Source organism: Melospiza melodia, chromosome 22, assembly GCF_035770615.1.
Source record: "Melospiza melodia melodia isolate bMelMel2 chromosome 22, bMelMel2.pri, whole genome shotgun sequence".
In the NCBI taxonomy this organism is placed as follows: domain Eukaryota; kingdom Metazoa; phylum Chordata; class Aves; order Passeriformes; family Passerellidae; genus Melospiza; species Melospiza melodia.
In genome coordinates, this window is record NC_086215.1 from 3,901,443 (window position 1) to 3,920,792 (window position 19,350).

At 52.5% G+C, this 19,350-nt stretch overlaps 1 protein-coding gene across 2 annotated transcripts; it reads left to right on the forward strand.

Moving 5' to 3' along the window:
- Nucleotides 1-8,371: 8,371 nt before the first annotated feature.
- On the forward strand, nt 8,372-18,171 carry LOC134428226 (uncharacterized). 2 transcript variants are annotated; one of them, XM_063174735.1, is made up of 2 exons: nt 8,372-9,612; nt 16,306-18,171. In XM_063174735.1, exons 1-2 carry the CDS (start codon nt 9,443-9,445, stop codon nt 16,424-16,426), a joined length of 291 nt encoding a protein of 96 aa, XP_063030805.1. In that variant the 5' UTR covers nt 8,372-9,442; the 3' UTR covers nt 16,427-18,171. The 2 variants fall into 2 exon arrangements, with proteins under 2 accessions (XP_063030805.1, XP_063030804.1); XM_063174734.1 differs by having other exon boundaries at nt 9,229-9,612; nt 16,271-18,171.
- Nucleotides 18,172-19,350: the final 1,179 nt, after the last annotated feature.

Below are 19,350 nucleotides of genomic sequence, written 5' to 3' on the forward strand. Positions count from 1 at the left end.
GGTCTGGAATTCCAAGGAATACAGGGACATGGGTTACAGATTGCTAGATGTGTAGGGTCTGGGATTCCAGGGATCTGAGGGTGTGGGGTCTGGGATTCCAGGGATCTGAGGGTGTAAGGTGCCAGGGATCTGGGCTGCCAGGGCTCTGGGTGCAGGGTGCTGCCTGTGCACAGTGCTGGGTGCAGGGCAGTGGCTTTTCCCCGTGCCAAGGCCAGGCCAGCCCTTGCTCCTGCCCTGGGGTTCCCTCTCAGAGGAGCTCTCTCCCTTTGCTCCCAGCTGCTGTTTCACGTCTGGTGCCAGCCCAGCTCCGGGAGGCTCAGCCGGGCTGGATTAGGAATTTTTCCCATCCTTCGAGCACAGGCACTGCTGTGGGTGTGCACTAGAGGGTGGTGCAGCCTTGCCTGCCCTGAGATCCTCCCGGAGCTGGAGTCGCTCCCTGCTCACACTCAGAGGGAACAGTTTGTCCTTGCAGCACGGGTGGGATCTCTGTGGCACGAACAAACCATGAGTTCTCTCCAAACCCACTGAGCCTGACTGCAGAGAGAACTTTTCACAAAGAATTCAGATCTGTGGGTTTTCCTGAGGGATCAGAGGAACTCAGTGAGGCTCTTCAGGCTCAGCTGGGCTGTGATTTACAGGATAACAACTGAACCATTGTCAGGTATCCTCACACCTCTGAATGCTCCAGAGCATCTGCTCCTGGGCACAACGCCCTGTCCTGGTGCTGTGGGCACTGCACCCACTGGAAAATGTTTGGGAACAATGAATTTGTTGGGTGGCTGGAGGGAAGATGGACATGGAAAGGAGTGGCTGATAAAGGAGACTGCAAAGCCTGAATCTTGCAGCAGCTCTGCCAGAAAAGTCCCTTGGAGAGAGATCACTCTTTTCTGCTGTGCAGGTGCTCCAAAACCAGTGAAAACAATGATCTCTCTCCAAGGGACTTTTTTGGCAGTGCTGCTGCAAGATTCAGGCTTTGCAGTCTCCTTTAGGTTATGGTGAGTTGTGCACAGTGGGAAATTTGGTTTGTGACTTCCCCTGTAAAGGAGGAGAAGTTCCCCTTGTCCAGCTCCTTGGATGAATGTCTGTCTTCAACTTTGGCAGAACTGCATCTAGCCTAGAAAATGAAGTGACATGAAAAATCTTCTTAACTCCTGTCCTGGTTTCAGCTGGGAGAGAGGTAATTGTTTCTTAGTTATTTAATTACTTTTTCAGTATAATTCAGCCATTTCAGGGTAGAGAACATCCCTGATTTTGCCTGTAGGTGCATTACAGGTGTTTCTATCTGCTCTAAATGCTGTTTGAGCTCTCCTCAGGCTGGGGCTGTCTCAGGAGTGTTTGGAGGTGCCCAGCAGCAGGGCTGTGTGGGGCAGGGCTGTGCCACACCTGGGCCTGGTGTTTGAGTCTCTCTGGGGGCAGAGGCAGAGCACACAGGGCTCTTGAGCCTTTATTCCAGTTTTGATGGGTGGCACCCAGATGTCAGAACTCTCTGTTCCCTTTTGTACAGCAGTGTGACCTGTCCTGGCACACACAAATGCCACTGTTCCTCCAGATGTGCCTGTGGATGAGAATCTTGCTGGAGCAGCTTTGCAGGAGGAAGAAGTATTTCTGCACTTTCTGTCCTTGCAGCTCTGGCAGATCCTTCTGTGACCTCCTGCTCTCTCCACTTGCCTTTCTCACCTTAATTTCCCCTCCAGGCTGTTTTGTTAACAAGGACTGAGCTCCTTCTCTGTGGCTCTGAACCCCAGGCATGCTCTGGGTGTCCTTGCCAGCACTCCCCTTCCACCAGAGCCAAGCTCAGCATTAAAAACAAAGGGAAAATCAGCATCTCAGAGCTTCAGGTGGGTGTAAAACCTGGATTGAGGGCAGCTCCACCCTGGCCACTCAGTGCTGAGACACATCACACAGTCCATGGGCATCCTCTGCATTCCCTCCTCTTTCCCAAGCCCTTCCCCGTTCTTGCCCTCTGTGGTGCAGAAATGACCATCAGCAAATTGAGGAGAGTCCAGCAGCACAGGGAGCCCACAGCGAAGATAACAAGGTCAGTGCAGCTGAAGGAGAATTCACCAAAGCAGCTGAACCATCTGAGTGGGTGGATTTCAGCCTGCTGGACCTGCCAGGGGAGTTTGAGGAGAAGGACGAGGCTGCACACCTGGAGGCAGTGAAACCTGCTTCCTTTTCTAGTAAAACAATTGCACAAGGGGCAAAGGTGTCTCAGCTGGGCTGCCAGAGCTGCCTTGGCCTGAGTCTGAGCTCTGCTTCTCCTCCTCAGCAGGGCCTGGGCCCAGGAAAGGGGAAAATCATCCCTGGGAGATGCTCACATCTCACAGCCTCACATCTGCTGTGCTGGAGAGAGCAGCCCAGGAGTGAGAACTGGGGTCTGTCCTTCAACAGCTTTGTGAATGTCATTCTGTGGCAGGAAAGGGAGAAAGAATCAGCAGGGTTTGGGTTGGAAGGGACCTTAAAGCTCATCCCATCCCACCCCACCCCACCCCATCCCATCCCATCCCATCCCATCCCATCCCATCCCATCCCATCCCATCCCATCCCATCCCATCCCATCCCATCCCATCCCATCCCATCCCATCCCACCCCTGCCATGGCAGGGACACCTCCCACTGTCCCAGGCTGCTCCAGCCCTGCCCAGCCTGGCCTTGGGCACTGCCAGGGATCCAGGGGCAGCCCCAGCTGCTCTGGGCACCCTGTGCCAGGGCCTGCCCACCCTCAGATATTCCTGTAATATTTGTAATTCCTGTAACCAGCCCTCCAGCTTGAGCCAGAATAAACCGTGCTGGTTCTTGTGCTATTGTCATAAAAACCAGTTCAGGACTCAGGAGACAATTGTTATTGTAGTTTTAATATTAATTTTTTCCCCTCAGGCCAGCATCAGTTTGCTGTGCCAAAGCTGACTTGCCTGATGAGGGTTAACAGAACAAAGAAGTGGGGAAATGTGTACCAAACCCTGGTAATGAATCATTACCAACCTGATCCAAAACAACCCAGTGATTAGGAATGCAGTTTCATATTACCACTTTTTCAGGCACAGTTGTAGGTAGAAGCAAGTAAATACCCTCAGAAGAAACGTGTCTCATAGCATCTGTTCTTTCTTCTGTTAATTATTGACTCATGGGAGCCTGTGGAAGGAGCTGACACATTCTGCAGAGCCCCTTGTTCTTTTTAACTCTGAAACTCCATTTTCCTCTCTGCTCTGCAGGCTGAGAGCTGCTCTGGCAGGTTGTGTCCACTCTCCTCTCTGTCCCTGGTGTGCTGAGAGAGCAGAGACAGAGCTGAGGCTGCAGTACCTTATTCTTTTATTGCCCTGAGCTCACACCTTGGTCAAGGTGTCACCAGGGACTTGTGAAACCAAGCCTGGGTGCCACAAACAACAAAACATCTGCTCCAATGGGTCACAGACAGGTTTGTTCCCAGCCCACCTTCTCCAAACCAGCACCAAGGTCTCTGCTCAGAGTCCACTGAATAATCCCACAATTCCAGAGGGATTTTTACAGGTGGTTCCTTGAAGGGCAGCCAGAGGGCAAGGAAGGGAATCAGTTTTCTACCTCACCTATACCCAGCAGGACAACATTCATGGGCTTTGGCTGTGGAGGTGCAGGAAAGAACCTGCAACCAACAGGGCCCTGCTGGGGGATTTGGGGACACCAGGGGACACCAGGACCCCCAGTGCACCTTGGCCAGGGCTGTGTCTAAGCAGAGGCACTTGCACTTGCTGGTGTTTGTGGCCTGGCTCTGCCTGGGGGGGGTCACTGGACCTTTTGGATGACACAGGAATTTTGGGGCATGACCTCATGGTCTCTTGCAAGAGCTCCTTGTCCTGATGTTTCAGTTTGACCTCTGTATGGGAGGTTTGGTGTTTCCAAATCTTGTCTGCCCTGGTAGCTGGAGGGATCCTGCAGCCTTTGGGCCTCAAAAGGGAAATGCAGATCATTGTCTTTGCAGTGAAACTCAGGAATTCCTTCTAAAAAGCCAAAAATTGCAGCAAGGTTTAGGTCAAGCCTGATTTACTGTAACAAACCAGGTGTTGCTGGCTTTTTGTGATGCACCTTGGGGGCTGTGAGAGTTCTGGGTCGATGGTGAGCTTCAGGAAGGTGGGTTTGTCCTTTGTTACTCAGCCACACCACATTCCAGGAGGAACAATGGGATGCTGGATGCTTCCCAGGAGCCTGGAGGAATGTGATTGTTGGTGCTGCAGGTGCCCTCGGGGCTGCAGTGAAAATAAATATTAACTGGCACCTCCACCTCTGGTTGTTAAAATCTCTTGAGGAGTAAAGAGGCTTGGATTGATACCAAACTGAGGGAAATGGGCCCTGGGGAGCAGAGGGACTGTTCCAGATTGCAATGCAAGATGTTTTCTATTACCATCTGTATGGCAGATTACCTTTGTCAAGGGGGCAGTTTGCCTTATCTCTCTCTTTGAGTGACCACAATCACACTTCCCTCAGGAGGGGACATTGCTGATAACAGCTATTGAATGTCCCTGCATGGCTGATAAGAGCTATAACATCCCATTGGGAGATGTGAGCCCAGAGGGAGGAGCCAAGCATTGCTACCCAGATATAATCCAGAGGGTTTGAGACACCAGCACATCTTCTGCACTGGATTCCCCAGAGGAACAGCAGCTGCCTCTCCTTCCACTGGATCTTCAGAGGAAGAATCCATCCTTCTCTACAGATCCCTGCTCCAGCAGAACCACCCCTGACACTGCAGGAGGGCTGCAGCCACAATTCCAATGGCACTGCCACCAACACCCTGACCCACAGGGTGTCAGGCTGGGTTCTGACTCTGTCAGTGTTGTTCTAGTGCACTGCATTGTTTATTTTATCCTTTTATTTATTTTCCTTTCCTATGAAAGAACTGTTATTTCCCGCTCCCATATTTTTGCCTGAGAGCCCCTAAATTTAAAATTCATAGCAATTCAGAGGGGTGGGGAGGGTTTACATTCTCCATTTCAGGGGAGGCTCCTGCCTCCCTTAGCAGACTCCTGTCTTTCCAAACCAAGACAGGGACACAGTCCTGTCCCTCAGCCCAAGCAGTGGGAATGCTCAGCAACTGGGCTTGCAAGGGCTGGTGGGCTGGTGAATTATTCTGGGGTTTAACTCCAGCCCAACCAGCTGGACTGAGCCTTGGACAAAGCAGCTTGGCCTCATGTCCAGCCTGGTTTTACAAAGGAATTTCCAACCTGTCCTTGCTGCTGCTTAGGAATGAGGTGTTGTCATTACTTAGGGCTCAGCTGCATCCCTGCTGTGCCTGCTTCAACCTTCTCTGCTTGGCTTTGTGCCCCACCAGAGCTGGGGTACAATGCTTTGTTTTTGTTTCCCAAAGTTTGATTTAATTCCCTGCTCTCCAAACCTGCCTGAGTTCCAGCCCCTCTGATGTAGGAATGTGCTCCTTGTTGAGGGAGTGACAAAACTTTCCTTTGTCCTCTTAAAAAGGAAAACAGCCCAGAAGTTTCTCTCCTGGATTAGGTGAAAAAAGCATCTTATAGGACCTGGGGGGCTTCACCTCAAATGTAAGGATGGCCAATTGGACAGGAGCAAAAAAGTCCCACCTGCGCAATTTATTAAAAAAAGAAGAGAACAAAGAAACCAATGGCTTTTGTGAGGTGTTTTATCAGGAGGGCCTCTTGCACCTAAATCAGTTTTTCCCTATAAAGAGTTTGTTATTTTGCCTTTTATTAAAACCTCTGTGTTTCCAACACTGCCACAGAAGCCATCCTGCTGATTTTATGCCTTCTAAAGTAGCTGAACCATCTGAAGTGTAAAATAGACCTCCAAAAGCTTGTGTGACCTGGCTCAGAGCAGCTCCTATTTCACTCTGGTCCTGCTTCCCTCTCATTCAAGCTGGGGAGTTCTCTCATGTCCCAGTGCCTCTCCCAGGGGTTGTCATTGCTGAGGGGCTGTGTGAGAGCAGCAGGGACAGGGACAGGGTGAGGAGTGCTGCTCTCCACCAGAGCCCTTTGCAGGGCTGGGGAGCAGCTCCAGGCTCTGCAGGTGAGCTCTGTTTGGTGCCTGTGTTGTGTGATAACGCTGAATATACATTTTATTGGCTTATCTCTGGGAACTGATGATTATCAAACAGGGCAAGAGCCCAGCTGTTAATTGCTCCCAACCCTTAGGTATCCACAGGGACCCTGCAGACACCTGCTGGGCTCTGCTGGCAGTGTTGGACACATGAAGGGTCCTCACAGGGGCTTCTGCTCCCACCAGACTTCAGGAGTACACTGAGGCTCTGCCCTTGGGCTGAACTTGTGGAATCCCAGACTGGTTTGGGTTAAAAGGAACCTTAAATCTCATCCCATCCCACCCCTGCCATGGCAGGGACACCTCCCACTGTCCCAGGCTGCTCCCAGCCCTGCCCAGCCTGGCCTTGGGCACTGCCAGGGATCCAGGGGCAGCCACAGCTGCTCTGGGCACCCTGTGCCAGGGCCTGCCCACCCTCACAGGGAACAATTCCTTCCCAATATCTCATCTAAATCCCCTTCAGGCAGAGAGGAAACACCAACAGGCCAGGGCTCCCCACTGATGTGAGGGGTGTTCTGTACCCCCTGTAGCCCATGGCCACCACAGGGGTCCCTCAGCAGCACCCTGCCCTCCCAAACTGGGCTTTAATCTCTCTAAAATGTAAATATTTTTTTACTCATTTGTCCAAGAGCTTACTGCTCATGGCTAGTCACAGTTTGGAAATCAGCTGCTGTGCTCTCAGCTCACGAATGGTTGGCTTTTCTACCTTATGTAGTATTAAGTATCATTTCTGTTCAGCTGTTGGAGCATCTCTTACAGAGCTGAGTGAGTTGTTAGGAGTTACTCTGCTGCTCCTGCCCTGGTAATGTCTCTCCCTGTGGGAGAAGCTTCTCTCCCCTGGAACAAAGGAGTCACGTTGGGTTTACTCATCAAAAATTGCACATGTATAAAATATCAGTGTTGTCCTTGGTGTCCCCCCCTCCCCATGTCTGACTCTGCCATACATGGGAACCCATCACCCACAGCCTGGCAGCTCTCTCTGTTGCCATGGCAGCAGCTCCACTATCCCTTCATGGAGAACCTTAAATATTCCCATTTTCAGAGCTGCTCCAACACCTCCAGTCCTGGCTGCTTTCATTCACTTGCTCACTCCCTCCCGGAGCTCCTCTCCTCCCTTTACTCAGCACTTCTGGGCTGCTCACGAGCTGCCTGAGGGAAAGGCCCACAGCACCTGGGGTTGATTTCATGTGCAGATCTAGCATGGAATTATCATTCCCTAATGTGTGTTGAATTGCTATTTAATAGAAAATTAACAAAGCCCTGGCTGCTGCACACTTGTTTGTGCTTACACACCCAAGGGTGAAAGTTTCTCTGGCTCAGGTGGGTGAGGTGAGCTGGGCTGGGTGGGCAGCACCTTCACCATGGTGACTTATGGTGGGAGGGTGTCATAGACATCTTTTATGGAAAATCCTTTCCTTAGGATTTTTCCTCCTGAGAAGCTGGGAGGCCTCAGGAACAAAATGTAAACAATGATTATCTGCTGCTGTGGAATGCAACAGGTGCATCTGGGATTGGGCTCATGTGGTTGTTTCTAATTAATGGCCAATCACAGTCAGCTGGTTCGGACTCTCTGTCCGAGCCACAAGCCTTTGTTATCATTCTTTTTCTATTCTTAGCCAGCCTTCTGATGAAATCCTTTCTTCTATTCTTTTAGTGTAGTTTTAATGTAATATATATCATAAAATAATAAATCAGCCTTCTGAAACATGGAGTCAGATCCTCATCTCTTCCTCATCCTGAGACCTCTGTGAACACGGTCACAGGAGGGTTGTGATGTGTCTGTCACACCTGAACTGCACTTCCCAGCTCTCCCTGTCTGTGTGGGAGCTGTGGGATGGGGATCCTGGGGGTCCCTTGGTTTGTCCCTCCTCTGGGCCCCTTTTCTGCAGCCCCACAGCTCCATTTGGCACAGGTCTGGTTCTGGATAACCATGAATAGTTATTGAGGGTTTGTTGTTTCACTTATGGAAGTATTGCTCTGGAAGAAGGTGAATTTTGACTAAGGTGGTTTTAAAAACAATTCCTGGGAGAGCTTTTTTTTTTTTTTTTTTTTTTTTTTTTTTGTTCATACAAGTGTCATAGCAAGACACTTTGTGCTTTTGTCCTGCTAGAAATGGCACAAGTATTGCATTGTGTCCATTGAGGAAAAAAGGGAGATGCTGAGGGCATCTCAGGGTGGGCAGGCCCTGGCACAGGGTGCCCAGAGCAGCTGTGGCTGCCCCTGGATCCCTGGCAGTGCCCAAGGCCAGGCTGGGCAGGGCTGGGAGCAGCCTGGGACAGTGGCAGGGATGGAATGAGGTGAGTTTTATGGTCTCTTCCAATCCAAACCAGTCTGGGATTCTGTGATCTGGTGATCTCAGCTGGATCCTCCACTCCAAGGGAAGGAGCTCGAGGGGCTGGGAGAGGAGCTGTGCTTTGGGGAGCCTGGGGGCTGTGGCCACAGCTTTCCTGCACATCAGAGGAGCCTCACACCGGAAAAACAGCAGCTGAACGTTCAGGTAAGGGATAACAGCAAGGAAAATAAAATAAGAGAGTGAGAGAACAGCAGGAGAAAAAATTCTTAGCTGCAAAATTCTCAGTAACACTCCTGAATATCAGCTCAGTGCAGCCCCAAATCCTGAGGCACTGGGAAGAGCCAGCTCGGAGCATCCCCAGGCAGTGCCCAGGGTTTGATTTATTCCTGGCAGCAGACAGTGCTCCTACTCCTGCTCTGCTCCTTCTCCTGCTCCTGCTGCTGCTGGGCACGGCAGCCCCGGCTCCCCTGCAGCCCCAGAGGGGCAGCTGCTCCTGCTCTGCTCCTTCTCCTGCTGCTGCCCCTGCTGCTGCTTCTCTTGCTGCTGCTTCTGCTCCATCTCCTGCTTCTGCTGCTGCTCCTGCTCTGCTCCTGCCCCTACTCTGATCCTGCTCTGCTCCTGCGCTTCACCTTCTCCTGCTGCTCCTGCTCTTCTCCTGCTGCTGCTGTTGCTCCAGCTCCTGCTCCAGCTCCCGCTCCTGCTGTTGCTGCTCCTGTCCTGATCCTGCAGCTGCTCCTTCTCCTGCTCTGCTCCTGCTCCTTCTCTGCCCCTGCTCTGCTCCTTCTCCTGCTGCTCCTGCTCTGCCCCTGCTGTTGTTGCTGCTCCTGCTCCAGCTCTGCTGCTGCTCATTCTCCTGCTCCAGCTCTGCTGCTGCTCATTCTCCTGCTCCTCTCCTGCTGTTGCTGCTGCTCCTCCTCCAGCGGAGCGCTGCGGCCCCAGCGGGCAGCCAGGGGGGCTCCGGGGGCTGGCTGTGGCCCAGCCCAGCGCCGGGCTCTGATCCGCGGGGATTTCCTCGCTCCGCACCGAGCACCGAGCCCAGCCGCTCCCGCAGCCTCCCTCGCACCCCGCGGCTCCCGGAGCGCTGCCCGCAGCGCCAGCGGCTGCCCCCGAGCCGATGCCACCGGTGCCCAATGGAGCAGACCCCGAGGTGCCGCGCATGGATCCCAGGGTTCTCATCTTCCTCCTCTACGTGATGATCCTGCACGAGCTGGTGAGCGGCTGGATGGAGTACCAAAAGCAGATGGCCAAGCCCAAGAAGCAGGCGGGTCCCGTGTGGTCCTCCAGGTGAGCTGCTGTCCCCAAAGGGGATGCTTGCATGGGGAGATCGTTTTTGTGTGCATCCACCGGTCCTGAGAGATGTGTCTGTGTGTCTGTCTGTGTCTGTCTCATCTGCCGGGCATTATGCACTGAGGGGGATTAAGGTCTGTTAATCCTCTGAGCCTGCATTGTCTGAGCATCCCATGCATTTGACAGATAAACACGCCTGCCTGTCCTTTCCCTGTTTTTTTTTTTTTTTTTTGTTTTTTTGTTTTTTTGTTTTTTTTTTTGTTTTTTTTTTTTTTTTGTTTTTTTGTTTTGTTTTGTTTTGTTTTTGTTTTTTTCTTTTTTTTTAGATTTTTTTCACTGGAAATGTGCTGTAACTCAGCATATTTGCTGTGACTCAGGTCCCCAATCACCAGACCTGGAAGAGAAAAATGTGGGTAGCACAAGGAGCTACACTTCATGCATGATATTCATCAATGAGGCACAAAGCTCCAGAGACTGCAATCAGAGTATTTCATGTTAAACCACTACCGTGCATGTCACTATCTCTCTGTCTCCTCCCACTCCCTGGGCTGTGCCCACTACACCAATCCCTTGTTTTCTGCCCAACAACAACAAAAATGAGCTGGAGAAATAAGGGAAATTAATGAAAAATGCTGCATATTTTTAAAATTCAGATCTGCTCCTGCAAACGTTATTTACATGTAACAGCGTTTGGGGTTGCAATCAGCTTCATTGGGGTCTTATCAGGAAGACTATCTGGATACAGATATTCCTTATCTTCCCTCAGCCCTGGGATTAGGGAATCACACCCCCAAATCCACTTCCTGCCAGATCTCAGGCCATGGCACACCGACCCCTCAGAGCTTTGGATCTAAAAATGAGCCCGTGACCCAGTTTGCTCCAGGTCTGGCTGCTGCAGCTCGAGTGCACAGAGCTGTCAGCTCAGTCCTGATCCTAATCCTGTGATGTGCATCATTCCCAGCCCCAGTTCCAGCCCTGCTGTGCCTGTGCTGCACAAACACCCCCAGAGGTGGCTCCATCCATGAAACACCAGAGAAAGAATGAGGTGAGAAAGAAAGGGTGAGGATGCACCCATGGCTGGCTGGAAATCAGCAGCTCCCAGCCCCTTCATCCACAGCTCAGGAACACCATCCCTGGCTGGATCTCCAGAGCTCAGGAGTGCCATCCCTGGCTGGATCCCCACAGATCAGGAACACCATCCCTCTCTGATCTCCACAGCTCAGGAATACCATCCCTGGCTGGATCTCCAGGCCAGCAGAGCTCAGCTGCACCTTGTGCAAGTGAAATGATCAGCACTGGGAGCACTGCCATGGGTGGAGACAGCACAGAAATAGCTTGAAAGGGATGGGGCTGGCTGGGTTCTGATCGAGGTCAGAGGCAGATTTCCTCGCTGTCTCCAAGGCAGAGTGCAGGGAGGAACTGGAACACAACTTGCACTGAGCTCGGGGACACCCTGATGCCAGAGAGAAAACCTAATGGAGTAATTTGGGTTACTCAGAGCCACCAAACAACCTGGATCCAGCAGCCAGGATAATGTATCAGGACTGGGGTTTTTAAAGAGAATTAGGTGCCCTATCAAAACCAAAAATCCCCAAGAGCTGCCACTTCACCTTTGGGATGTGGGACGAAGCTGGATGATCTGTGCAAGGCTCCCCATCCTGGAGCCATCCTGGAGCCATCCCAGCTGGGTGTGCAGCCCACCCTGCTGTCACAGCCCTGTCCCCAAGCAGAGGGGGTTTTCCAGGCTCTTCCTGGCTTTTCCAGGCTCTGCTTGGAAAGCAGAGCCAGCAGGTCTGTGTGGTCACCTGGATGATTCACAGGTTGCACCACAAGCAGGTGAAGCTTTGTGACCTAGAGAACTGCAGAGTCACAGGAGGAACTGGGATCCTTTTAGAGGAATTAAGATTGTCCCGTGTCAGGCTGTCTTTGCTGGTTCTGGTGTAGCTTGGGCTCACATTGCAGCTCACTCCTGCTGCAATAATGTGAGGTGCTCTGGACTGATGGCAGTGGCAGTGTATTGTTGAGGGGGTCTGTGTGCAAATCACCAACAGGATGGGGCTACTGTGGGATGTGTCTCAAGCTGTTTTATTTTCCAGCATCAGTCTCATTTCATGGGTATGACAATGGGAAGATGCCATCAGCTCACGTCCCCAGCAGCAGACAAAGAACTCAATGTTAACTCAAGTGTTAATACACAAATAATTATTTTATTTGTCCTTACTTTCTCATATAATATTTTACTACCAAATCTTATAGCTACTGCTTAACTCTACATTTCTACTATTTCTAAAGCCTACCTTTTACAATTTTCCTAAAACCCTCTAATTTTAAAGGTTCCCACAGCAGGTGCCATCTCCAGCCAGGAGAGGGACAACCAGGGGCTGCTGTGCTCTGGGACTCGAGGGTTACAGGATTTTAGGAAGGATTTGCAGACACTGCCAATGCAGCCACCCAAAACCTTCCTGTAAGAGCTGAACCCTGAGGTGAGAGCAGGGCAGAGCTCCCTGGATGAGCAGGGTGTGAGGGCTCTGCTTCCAGCACAGCCTGGAGCTGGGCCAGCGCTGGGAGCTGAGCCTCCATTCCTGCCACTGGTAAAGGTAATTAATATCCAAACCAATTAGGAAATTCAGTTATAAACAGCGAGCTAATTAGGACAGGAGGGTGCTCTCTCTCCAGTGTAGCCTCAGCCCAGGCAGATTTCAGGGCTCTCCCTCCTTTGGTGGCTGTTGAATAGTAGCAGGCTCTGTTGTGAGCAGCTTTTTCTCACATTCACAGCTTTGCCACAGCTCGGCCTCCTCCGCTCCCGGCGTGGCTGGCGGCTCCCCCGCCCCGCTCCATTCACAGCCCTGGGCCCGAGCTCCTGCTCCCCTTTCCCTGAGCTCCTGCTCCCCTTTCCCCCTATCCCTGAGCTCCTGATCCCCTTTCCCTGAGCTCCGGCTCCCCTTTCCCCCTTTCCCTGAGCTCCTGCTCCCCTTTCCCCCTATCCCTGAGCTCCTGCTCCCCTTTCCCCCTATCCCTGAGCTCCTGATCCCCTTTCCCTGAGCCCCTGCTCCCCTTTCCCTGGGCCTGAGCTCCTGCTCCCCTTTCCCCCAGCCCTGAGCTCCTGCTCCCCTTTCCCAGAGCTCCTGCTCCCCTTTCCCTGGGCCCTGAGCTGTGCTCCCCTTTCCTTGAGCTCCTGCTCCCCTTTCCCCCGGCCCCAAGCCTCTGCTCCCCTTTCCCCCTTTCCCTGAGCTCCTGCTCCCCTTTCCCCGAGCTCCTGCTCCTCTTTCCCTGGGCTCCTGCTCCCCTTTCCCTGGGCCCCTGCTCCCCTTTCCCTGAGCTCCTGCTCCCTTTCCCCAGGGCCCTGAGCTCCTGCTCCCCTTTCCCTGAGCCCCTGCTCCCCTTTCCCCAGGCCCTGCGGGCAGGGGGAGCCCAGCCCAGAGCCCCGGACTGTGAGGGACCACAAAGACAATTTCACTGTCCCCACAGGGTCACTCGTGTTAAGAAAATTAATCCACTAACACCAGAGGTTTATGTCCAAAAAGGAGACTGAGGAGTCCTTTTGCTTTATTCCAATAAAGGGAGAGGCCATGGGGCATTCCCTGGGGTCTCACATTTTCGGAGGTCGCAGCCTCCTTTTTGTCCCAATTTCCAGCCACATTTCCCTTCTCTCTTTCCCCATTGGCTGAGGTACTTGAGAGGTACAGACTTCCCAAAACACCTGATACGAAAGATTTCCCTCCAATGTATAACCCTCCCTTTTAATTCTTATGGAATTTAGGGTTTTTTTCCCATTGGCTGAGGTACTTGACAGGTAGAGGCTGACACACCTGATACCAAAGATTCCCCTGTAATATATAACCCTCCCTTTTAATTTTTAATTCTTACAGAATTTAGGGGTTTTTCTTCCCCATTGTTTCTTTCATCTCTCAATGTCTTATTTCGTTTATCAGCAAACCCAAAGTTTATTTGTAAAAGCAAATATCTTTTTCCATTCATCAATCAGTGGAATCCTTCCCAAGGTTTCTTTTATCTTCCAGAGCTGGTTTTATCTACCAGCAGACCCACAGCTTGTTTGGAAAGACAAATCTGCTGTTCCTCTCACTCAGGTTTCTCCAAGCCCCAGTGTCCAGCCTGGCCTTGGGCACTGCCAGGGATCCAGGGGCAGCCACAGCTGCTCTGGGCACCCTGTGCCAGGGCCTGCCCACCCTGCCAGGGAACAATTCCCAATTCCCAATATCCCATCCAGCCCTGCCCTCTGGCACTGGGAGCCATTCCCTGTGTCCTGTCCCTCCATGCCTTGTCCCCAGTCCCTCTCCAGCTCTCCTGGAGCCCCTTCAGGCCCTGGCAGGGGCTCTGAGCTCTCTCTGGAGCTTCTCCTCTCCAGGTGAGCACCCCCAGCTCTGCCAGCCTGGCTCCAGCCCTGGAGCAGCTCCGTGGCTCCTCTGGACAATGTTTGTTGATGGAGCCACTGGGGATCACAGGACAGTGACTGAGCGGGATCCAGAAAGGGGAGAGGTCTCTGCTCACCAGGGATCACCATGTCTCGGGTTTTTGGTTGATAACTGCTGCCCCAGATGTGCAGGGTGTCTCTGCTTCAGCCCACGCAACTGAAGAACGAGTCTGGACTCTTCCCTTTTCAGTCTTGAGGTTGTTTATTAATTCTTATGTACAAAATTTTCTTTCTGCCCAGCTGAGATCTGCTCAGCAGGGCAGCCACAGGCACTCTGTGTTGTCCTTTTATACTACAAACTACATATAACACATTTACACTGAATTCCCAATACCTATCACCTGTGTTAGACAGTGCACTTCTACTCTAAACCCATCCCAAAGTGCCAACAGCACTGCAGAAAATGGAGAACAAGAAGAAGAAGAAAGAAAGGCTGGACACACCCAGATTCCTCCATCTTGTCCCCATAACCCCCATACCAAAAATCCTAAAATCTACATTCTCACCCTGTCATCATTTTATTATTACACCATTCAAACCTGTGTGACTTTCATGTCCTCATACAAAGCTGGTAACTTGCTCCAGGGGTCACAATCAAATCCCCAGGTGCTCTGGGCAGCGTGCCAGGGTCTCTGAGCCCCCCGACGGGGTCCTCAGCAACTCTGGACACCCAGAGGGATGTGCTGAGTGCTGACAACCATGTTCTGACATCCCAGCCCTCCTGGCAGGGATGGGGAGGGGCTGTGCTTCACCCTGAGTGACTGTCACCCCAAATTCCTACAGGGCCTGCTGTGCCCTGGCAGCACAAGGTGCATGTCTGCTGGGCCAGCCTTTTGGCAGCTTTGCAAATCCAGTGTGAAAATGAGCCTGAATTATCCAGGAGGGAGGAAAGTCTGGACACGGTGCCCAGGGAGAGGAGAAATGTCCTGGGCAGGTGGGGCTGAGTGTTCAGCTGTCCCAGAGGGGCTCCAGGGGAACACAACCCCACTGCTCCTGCAGCTGGGCCAGCTCTGGGGCACTGTCTCCTTTGCATGGGGTGTGCTTGGCTCATGGGATGCTGGTCACCCCCAGGATCACCCCTGAGGGAACCCAGGACGGCAAAAATCCCAAAGAAATGCCAGGAGTGCATGGTTTGGTTTAGTGGTTTTAAGGAAAGCTGCTCAAAGATACTGCAGGCTTTGAAGGGGGTTGTTTTCAGTGGCCCCCAGGCAGAGGGGACAGTCCTGGGGGCTCTGGGGTTTATGGGGTTTTGTTTTGTGGGGTTTATGGGGTTTTGTTTAGGGGGTTTTTGGGGTTCTGTTTGTGGGATTTTTGGGGTTCTGTTTATGGGGTTCTGAGCTGCTCCTGTATTCAGCAGCTCTTTCCAAGCCCTCCAGCAGCTGGGACAGGGCAGGTTCCCCTCAGCCAGCAGGGGCACAGCCCTGGGACAGGCTCAGCCCCAACTCTGCCCCCCTGAGCCCCAGGGCAGGATCCAGCTCTGCATCCCTCGGCAGCAGCGGTGCTGAACCAGAATCCCCTGTCTGTGGGAGCATTGGGGTAGGACAGTGGGGATGGACAGAGACGAGAGATCTCTGCAGCCAGGTCTGGAACTTGGGGTTCATTGCAAAGGGCCTGGGTGCAGGGCCCTGCTGGGAGCTGCCAAACACAGCTCAGAGCAGGAATGAGAGAAGAGAGGGGAGAGAGGATGAGAAGGTGAGACAGTAAGAGAGCGAGGTTCCCATTACAATACCATAAATCTTCTTCTGTGTTGAATATTCTGATTCTCACTAACCAATCTAATACAAGATACAAATCCTATAGCATTTCCATACAGCCTATAAGAATCATTACATCACCATACTGTGTTACATTTTAAACCCTAAAAACTCCTCTTTGGGCCCCTTCTGCCAAGCTGTAGGGTCTGCCCTGAGCCTTGGGCCTGTCTGCAAGCAGAGGGTGTTGTTCCATCAAAAGGGGATCACCTTCAGCTGGCCACACCATTGTTTTCCAGTTGTTCAGTAACTGAGGTATCTCAAAGCTTGCTTTCATTTCAATCTCACTTACAGTTTCTATATTCTCAAAATCTTTTGCCAGGCAATCATATTTATACGGCTTTCCTGTTTCATCTTCCCCAACACCTGTCCTTTAGGAGCCCCACTGGGTGCAGCTGTGCCCCAGGCAGTAACCCTGTGTTCTTTGCTGTGTTCCCGAGCAGTAACCGTGTGTTGTTGCTGTGTTCCCCAGCAGTAACCATGTCTCCTTGCTGTGTCCCCGAGCAGCAGCAGCAGCAGCAGCCCCAGGACAGCCCCGTGCAGTTTCTCCCGGCCCCTGGTGCACTCAGCGCGCCGGGAGCGCTGCCGCGACTGGAGGAAGCCGGGCAGGATCATCCGCAAAGCCTGAGCGGGATCCGGGGGCCGTGGGGAGGCTGCAGAGCCTCAGACAGCCCCCCCAGGGGCTGCAGCACCTCCACAGGGACAGCATCCATCCATCCTGCAGGGATCTGCTGAGGGCAAGGAACCCCTTCCTCAGGGATTCATCCCTGCCCGCGGAGGAGCCACCAGGAGCAGGGGATGGCCTGAGCTGGGACAGCGGTTCTGTCACCCATCACCACCAAGGGACTTTGCTGTCTTCTCCCCCAAGGGCTGAGTGGATGGAGAGCAGATTTCCCAGGGGAAAAGTGGGATTTGCTCCTGCATGGGCAGCCCCGGGAAGGCTCCCAGTGGTTTCAGGCTCCTCTTCTCCATCTCCAGGACTGCCGCAGCATTTCCCAAAGCGGCTGGAAAACCTTCAGTGCCCAGTTTGTCACCAATCCCAGGAGGATCTGCCTCCCCTGGGACACCCAGAAGTGACTTTGGGAATGCTGGCTCCCCTGGGACACCCAGGAGTCACAGCCCTTTGGGAATGCCCCCTGTTAGCCTCATGCACCAAGAGCCTGCCAGTTATTCTCTGCTTTTCCTCACCTTCGCTAAATGAGTTGCTCCAGGGAAGAGGAGGGAAAATGTCCTGAGCCAGTGACTCAGAGTTATGTCATCAAATGCAATTTACTGCAATGGCCTTGTAATTAGCATTTTTGGAGCCTTCCCAGCAGCTGAGGCAAATAAATGTGAGAGCCACTTTCTAATGAGCAGATAGGTGGGGAAGGAATACAATCCTGCTCTTTAGACTCTGCTGTTCAGGCATAAAATCAGATTTTAGAGGCAAAAGTCAGCAGCCCACAGAGCTGGAATTGTGGAGCATGGAAGGATTCTGAGATTCTGACACTGGGCTCCAACAGCAGCTGCCCATGGCAAAACTGCTCCTTATTTGCTGAACATAATGTTTGGCTCAAACACAGCCTGTTTTCCTCGTTGCCAGCCATTTGTGAGCCTGACTCAGGCTCCCAGACACATTATCCAGAAGCAGATAGGAAGGGGAATAGGAATAGATTATGCATTCATTACCCAAAAGTAGCCACCAGATACATTTGCACATTTGTCTGCTGCTCAGTTGTTTGCAAATGGTTCCTGGTGGCTGATGCTGTGTTTGTTCAGTCACACAGGGCTGGGAGTTCCCAATCCTCTCCCCCAGGCAGGCTGGATCAGTGACCTGGATGTAAATCTCTGCTTTCACCTAGAGGAGATGAAGTTTCCACCTAGAAGTTCATGCCTTGTGTGGAGATGGTTTTGATAAAGGAGGCAAAAATAGCTGTGAACAGTTTCTGCACATTTCAAAGCATAAACTCTGTGAAATTGTATTTTAAAAATGTGAAATTCAGCATAAAAACTGAAATTGTGCCTCAGCTCTGGGACACTGTCCTGACCCATGCAGGTACCAGTGACAGCAGCAGATGGAGATGTCAGGAGGGAAAATGCTCAGGAAATGTTCTGTGTGCTGGGGGAGTTTGCTTCCCTGGAGCTGGGTGTGTCTGGGGGATGTTCTCCCTGCTCTTCTGCCAGAGCCCGGGTGAGTTTGGGAGCTCTGGCTGTGGAAAAAGGCTTTGGATGAATTCCTGCAGTGGGGCAGGGTAGGGACCATGCTGGGCTCCCAGCCTCAGCAGGACAGACAGACTGACAGAGATGCACCTTTAGGAAGGGTGAAGGGCCAGGACTGCCTTGCCCTGATGATCACATGCTGGATTTATCCCTGTAAATATAAAATTGTTTACTGCCAATAAACTCTTTTGCATACACAGGACTCAGCCTGTCTCTGTTCTCACTCAGCCCTTGGCTCTCTCTGGGTTTGCCTTTCCCAGCTGGGACCCAGGGGAGGTGTTGGCTGGAATCTGGGGGTGATCCAGAATGGATAAAAGCTGCATTTACAGCACAAACGTTCATGTTCTCATCCTTGATGCAGAGGAACTCAGGACTGCCAACCAGAGCCTGGTTTTGGGTGGTTGTGGGTTTGGTTTGGGATTTTTAATATTCAGGTCACTCTGCAGCTCTGTTGGAGAGAGTCCTGCCCAGGGAATGTACCCTGGGGTGTGAGCAGGTGATGATGGAGAGCTCAGGACCCCCAGCCTGCAGTGGTGTGGACCCCAGAGCCCTGGGGAGTGCTGAAACCCAAAACTGCTCCAGACCCTGCAGGGACTCTCCCTCCCCTTGGCACTGGGGCTGCCCAATGGTCCAGGGTGAGGGGACACACCAGGGGTGCCCAGGGGGCTCCTGTCTGTCCCCTCAGCCCCCCGAGGGCCTGGGCCTGGCTCTGCACCCCTCAGCACCCCTGGGCACACATTTCCCCTGCAGGAGCCTCCTCTGCAGGGAGAGGCTGTGCTGTGCTGTCCCAACACACAAGGAATGCCTCTGGACAGGAATTCCCAAAATCCTCCTCACGGGCTGTAACCAGCAGTGCCTCTGACCCCAAACCAGCACAGTTTTGCACCAAATATCCCAGCTCACTGCACTGATCTGGATATTTGCTCCATAAGAAGACACATGCCCCAAAATACCCCAAAAAACCAAAGAGCCAGCATTCCATGGATGTGCAGGTCATGATGTGCAGCTGTCCCTGAGAGGGACAGGGGAAGTCACCTCCTGTGCCTTCAGCTGGGGCATGAGGCTGTGGGGGCCGTTGGCTCTGCTCAAAATAGACTCTGTGGGCTGCACCCCAAACCACACTTTTGTCAGAAACTTCCTTTTTAGCTTGAATTTCAGTTTGCAGCCCTTTCACAGTGAGTCAGTGGAAGCCCTGCTCGCCCTGGAGCTGCTCAGGGAGGCTTTGAATCATCAAATTTGGGCCATCCATGGATTACCCTTCCTGCAGGGACTGTTTCCATCAGGACCCAAAGAGCTCACCAGGATGGAGCACTGGGATTTCCCTCTCTGGGCTCTCACCCTCAGCTGTGGATG

Bases quoted from the DNA above. Each gene is read 5' to 3' on its own strand.
- LOC134428226 (XM_063174734.1), top strand. From the start codon at position 9,443: ATGCCACCGGTGCCCAATGGAGCAGACCCCGAGGTGCCGCGCATGGAT. The intron at 9,613-16,270 runs GTGAGCTGCTGT...TGTGTTCCCCAG, and splicing joins GGTCCCGTGTGGTCCTCCAG to CAGTAACCATGTCTCCTTGC.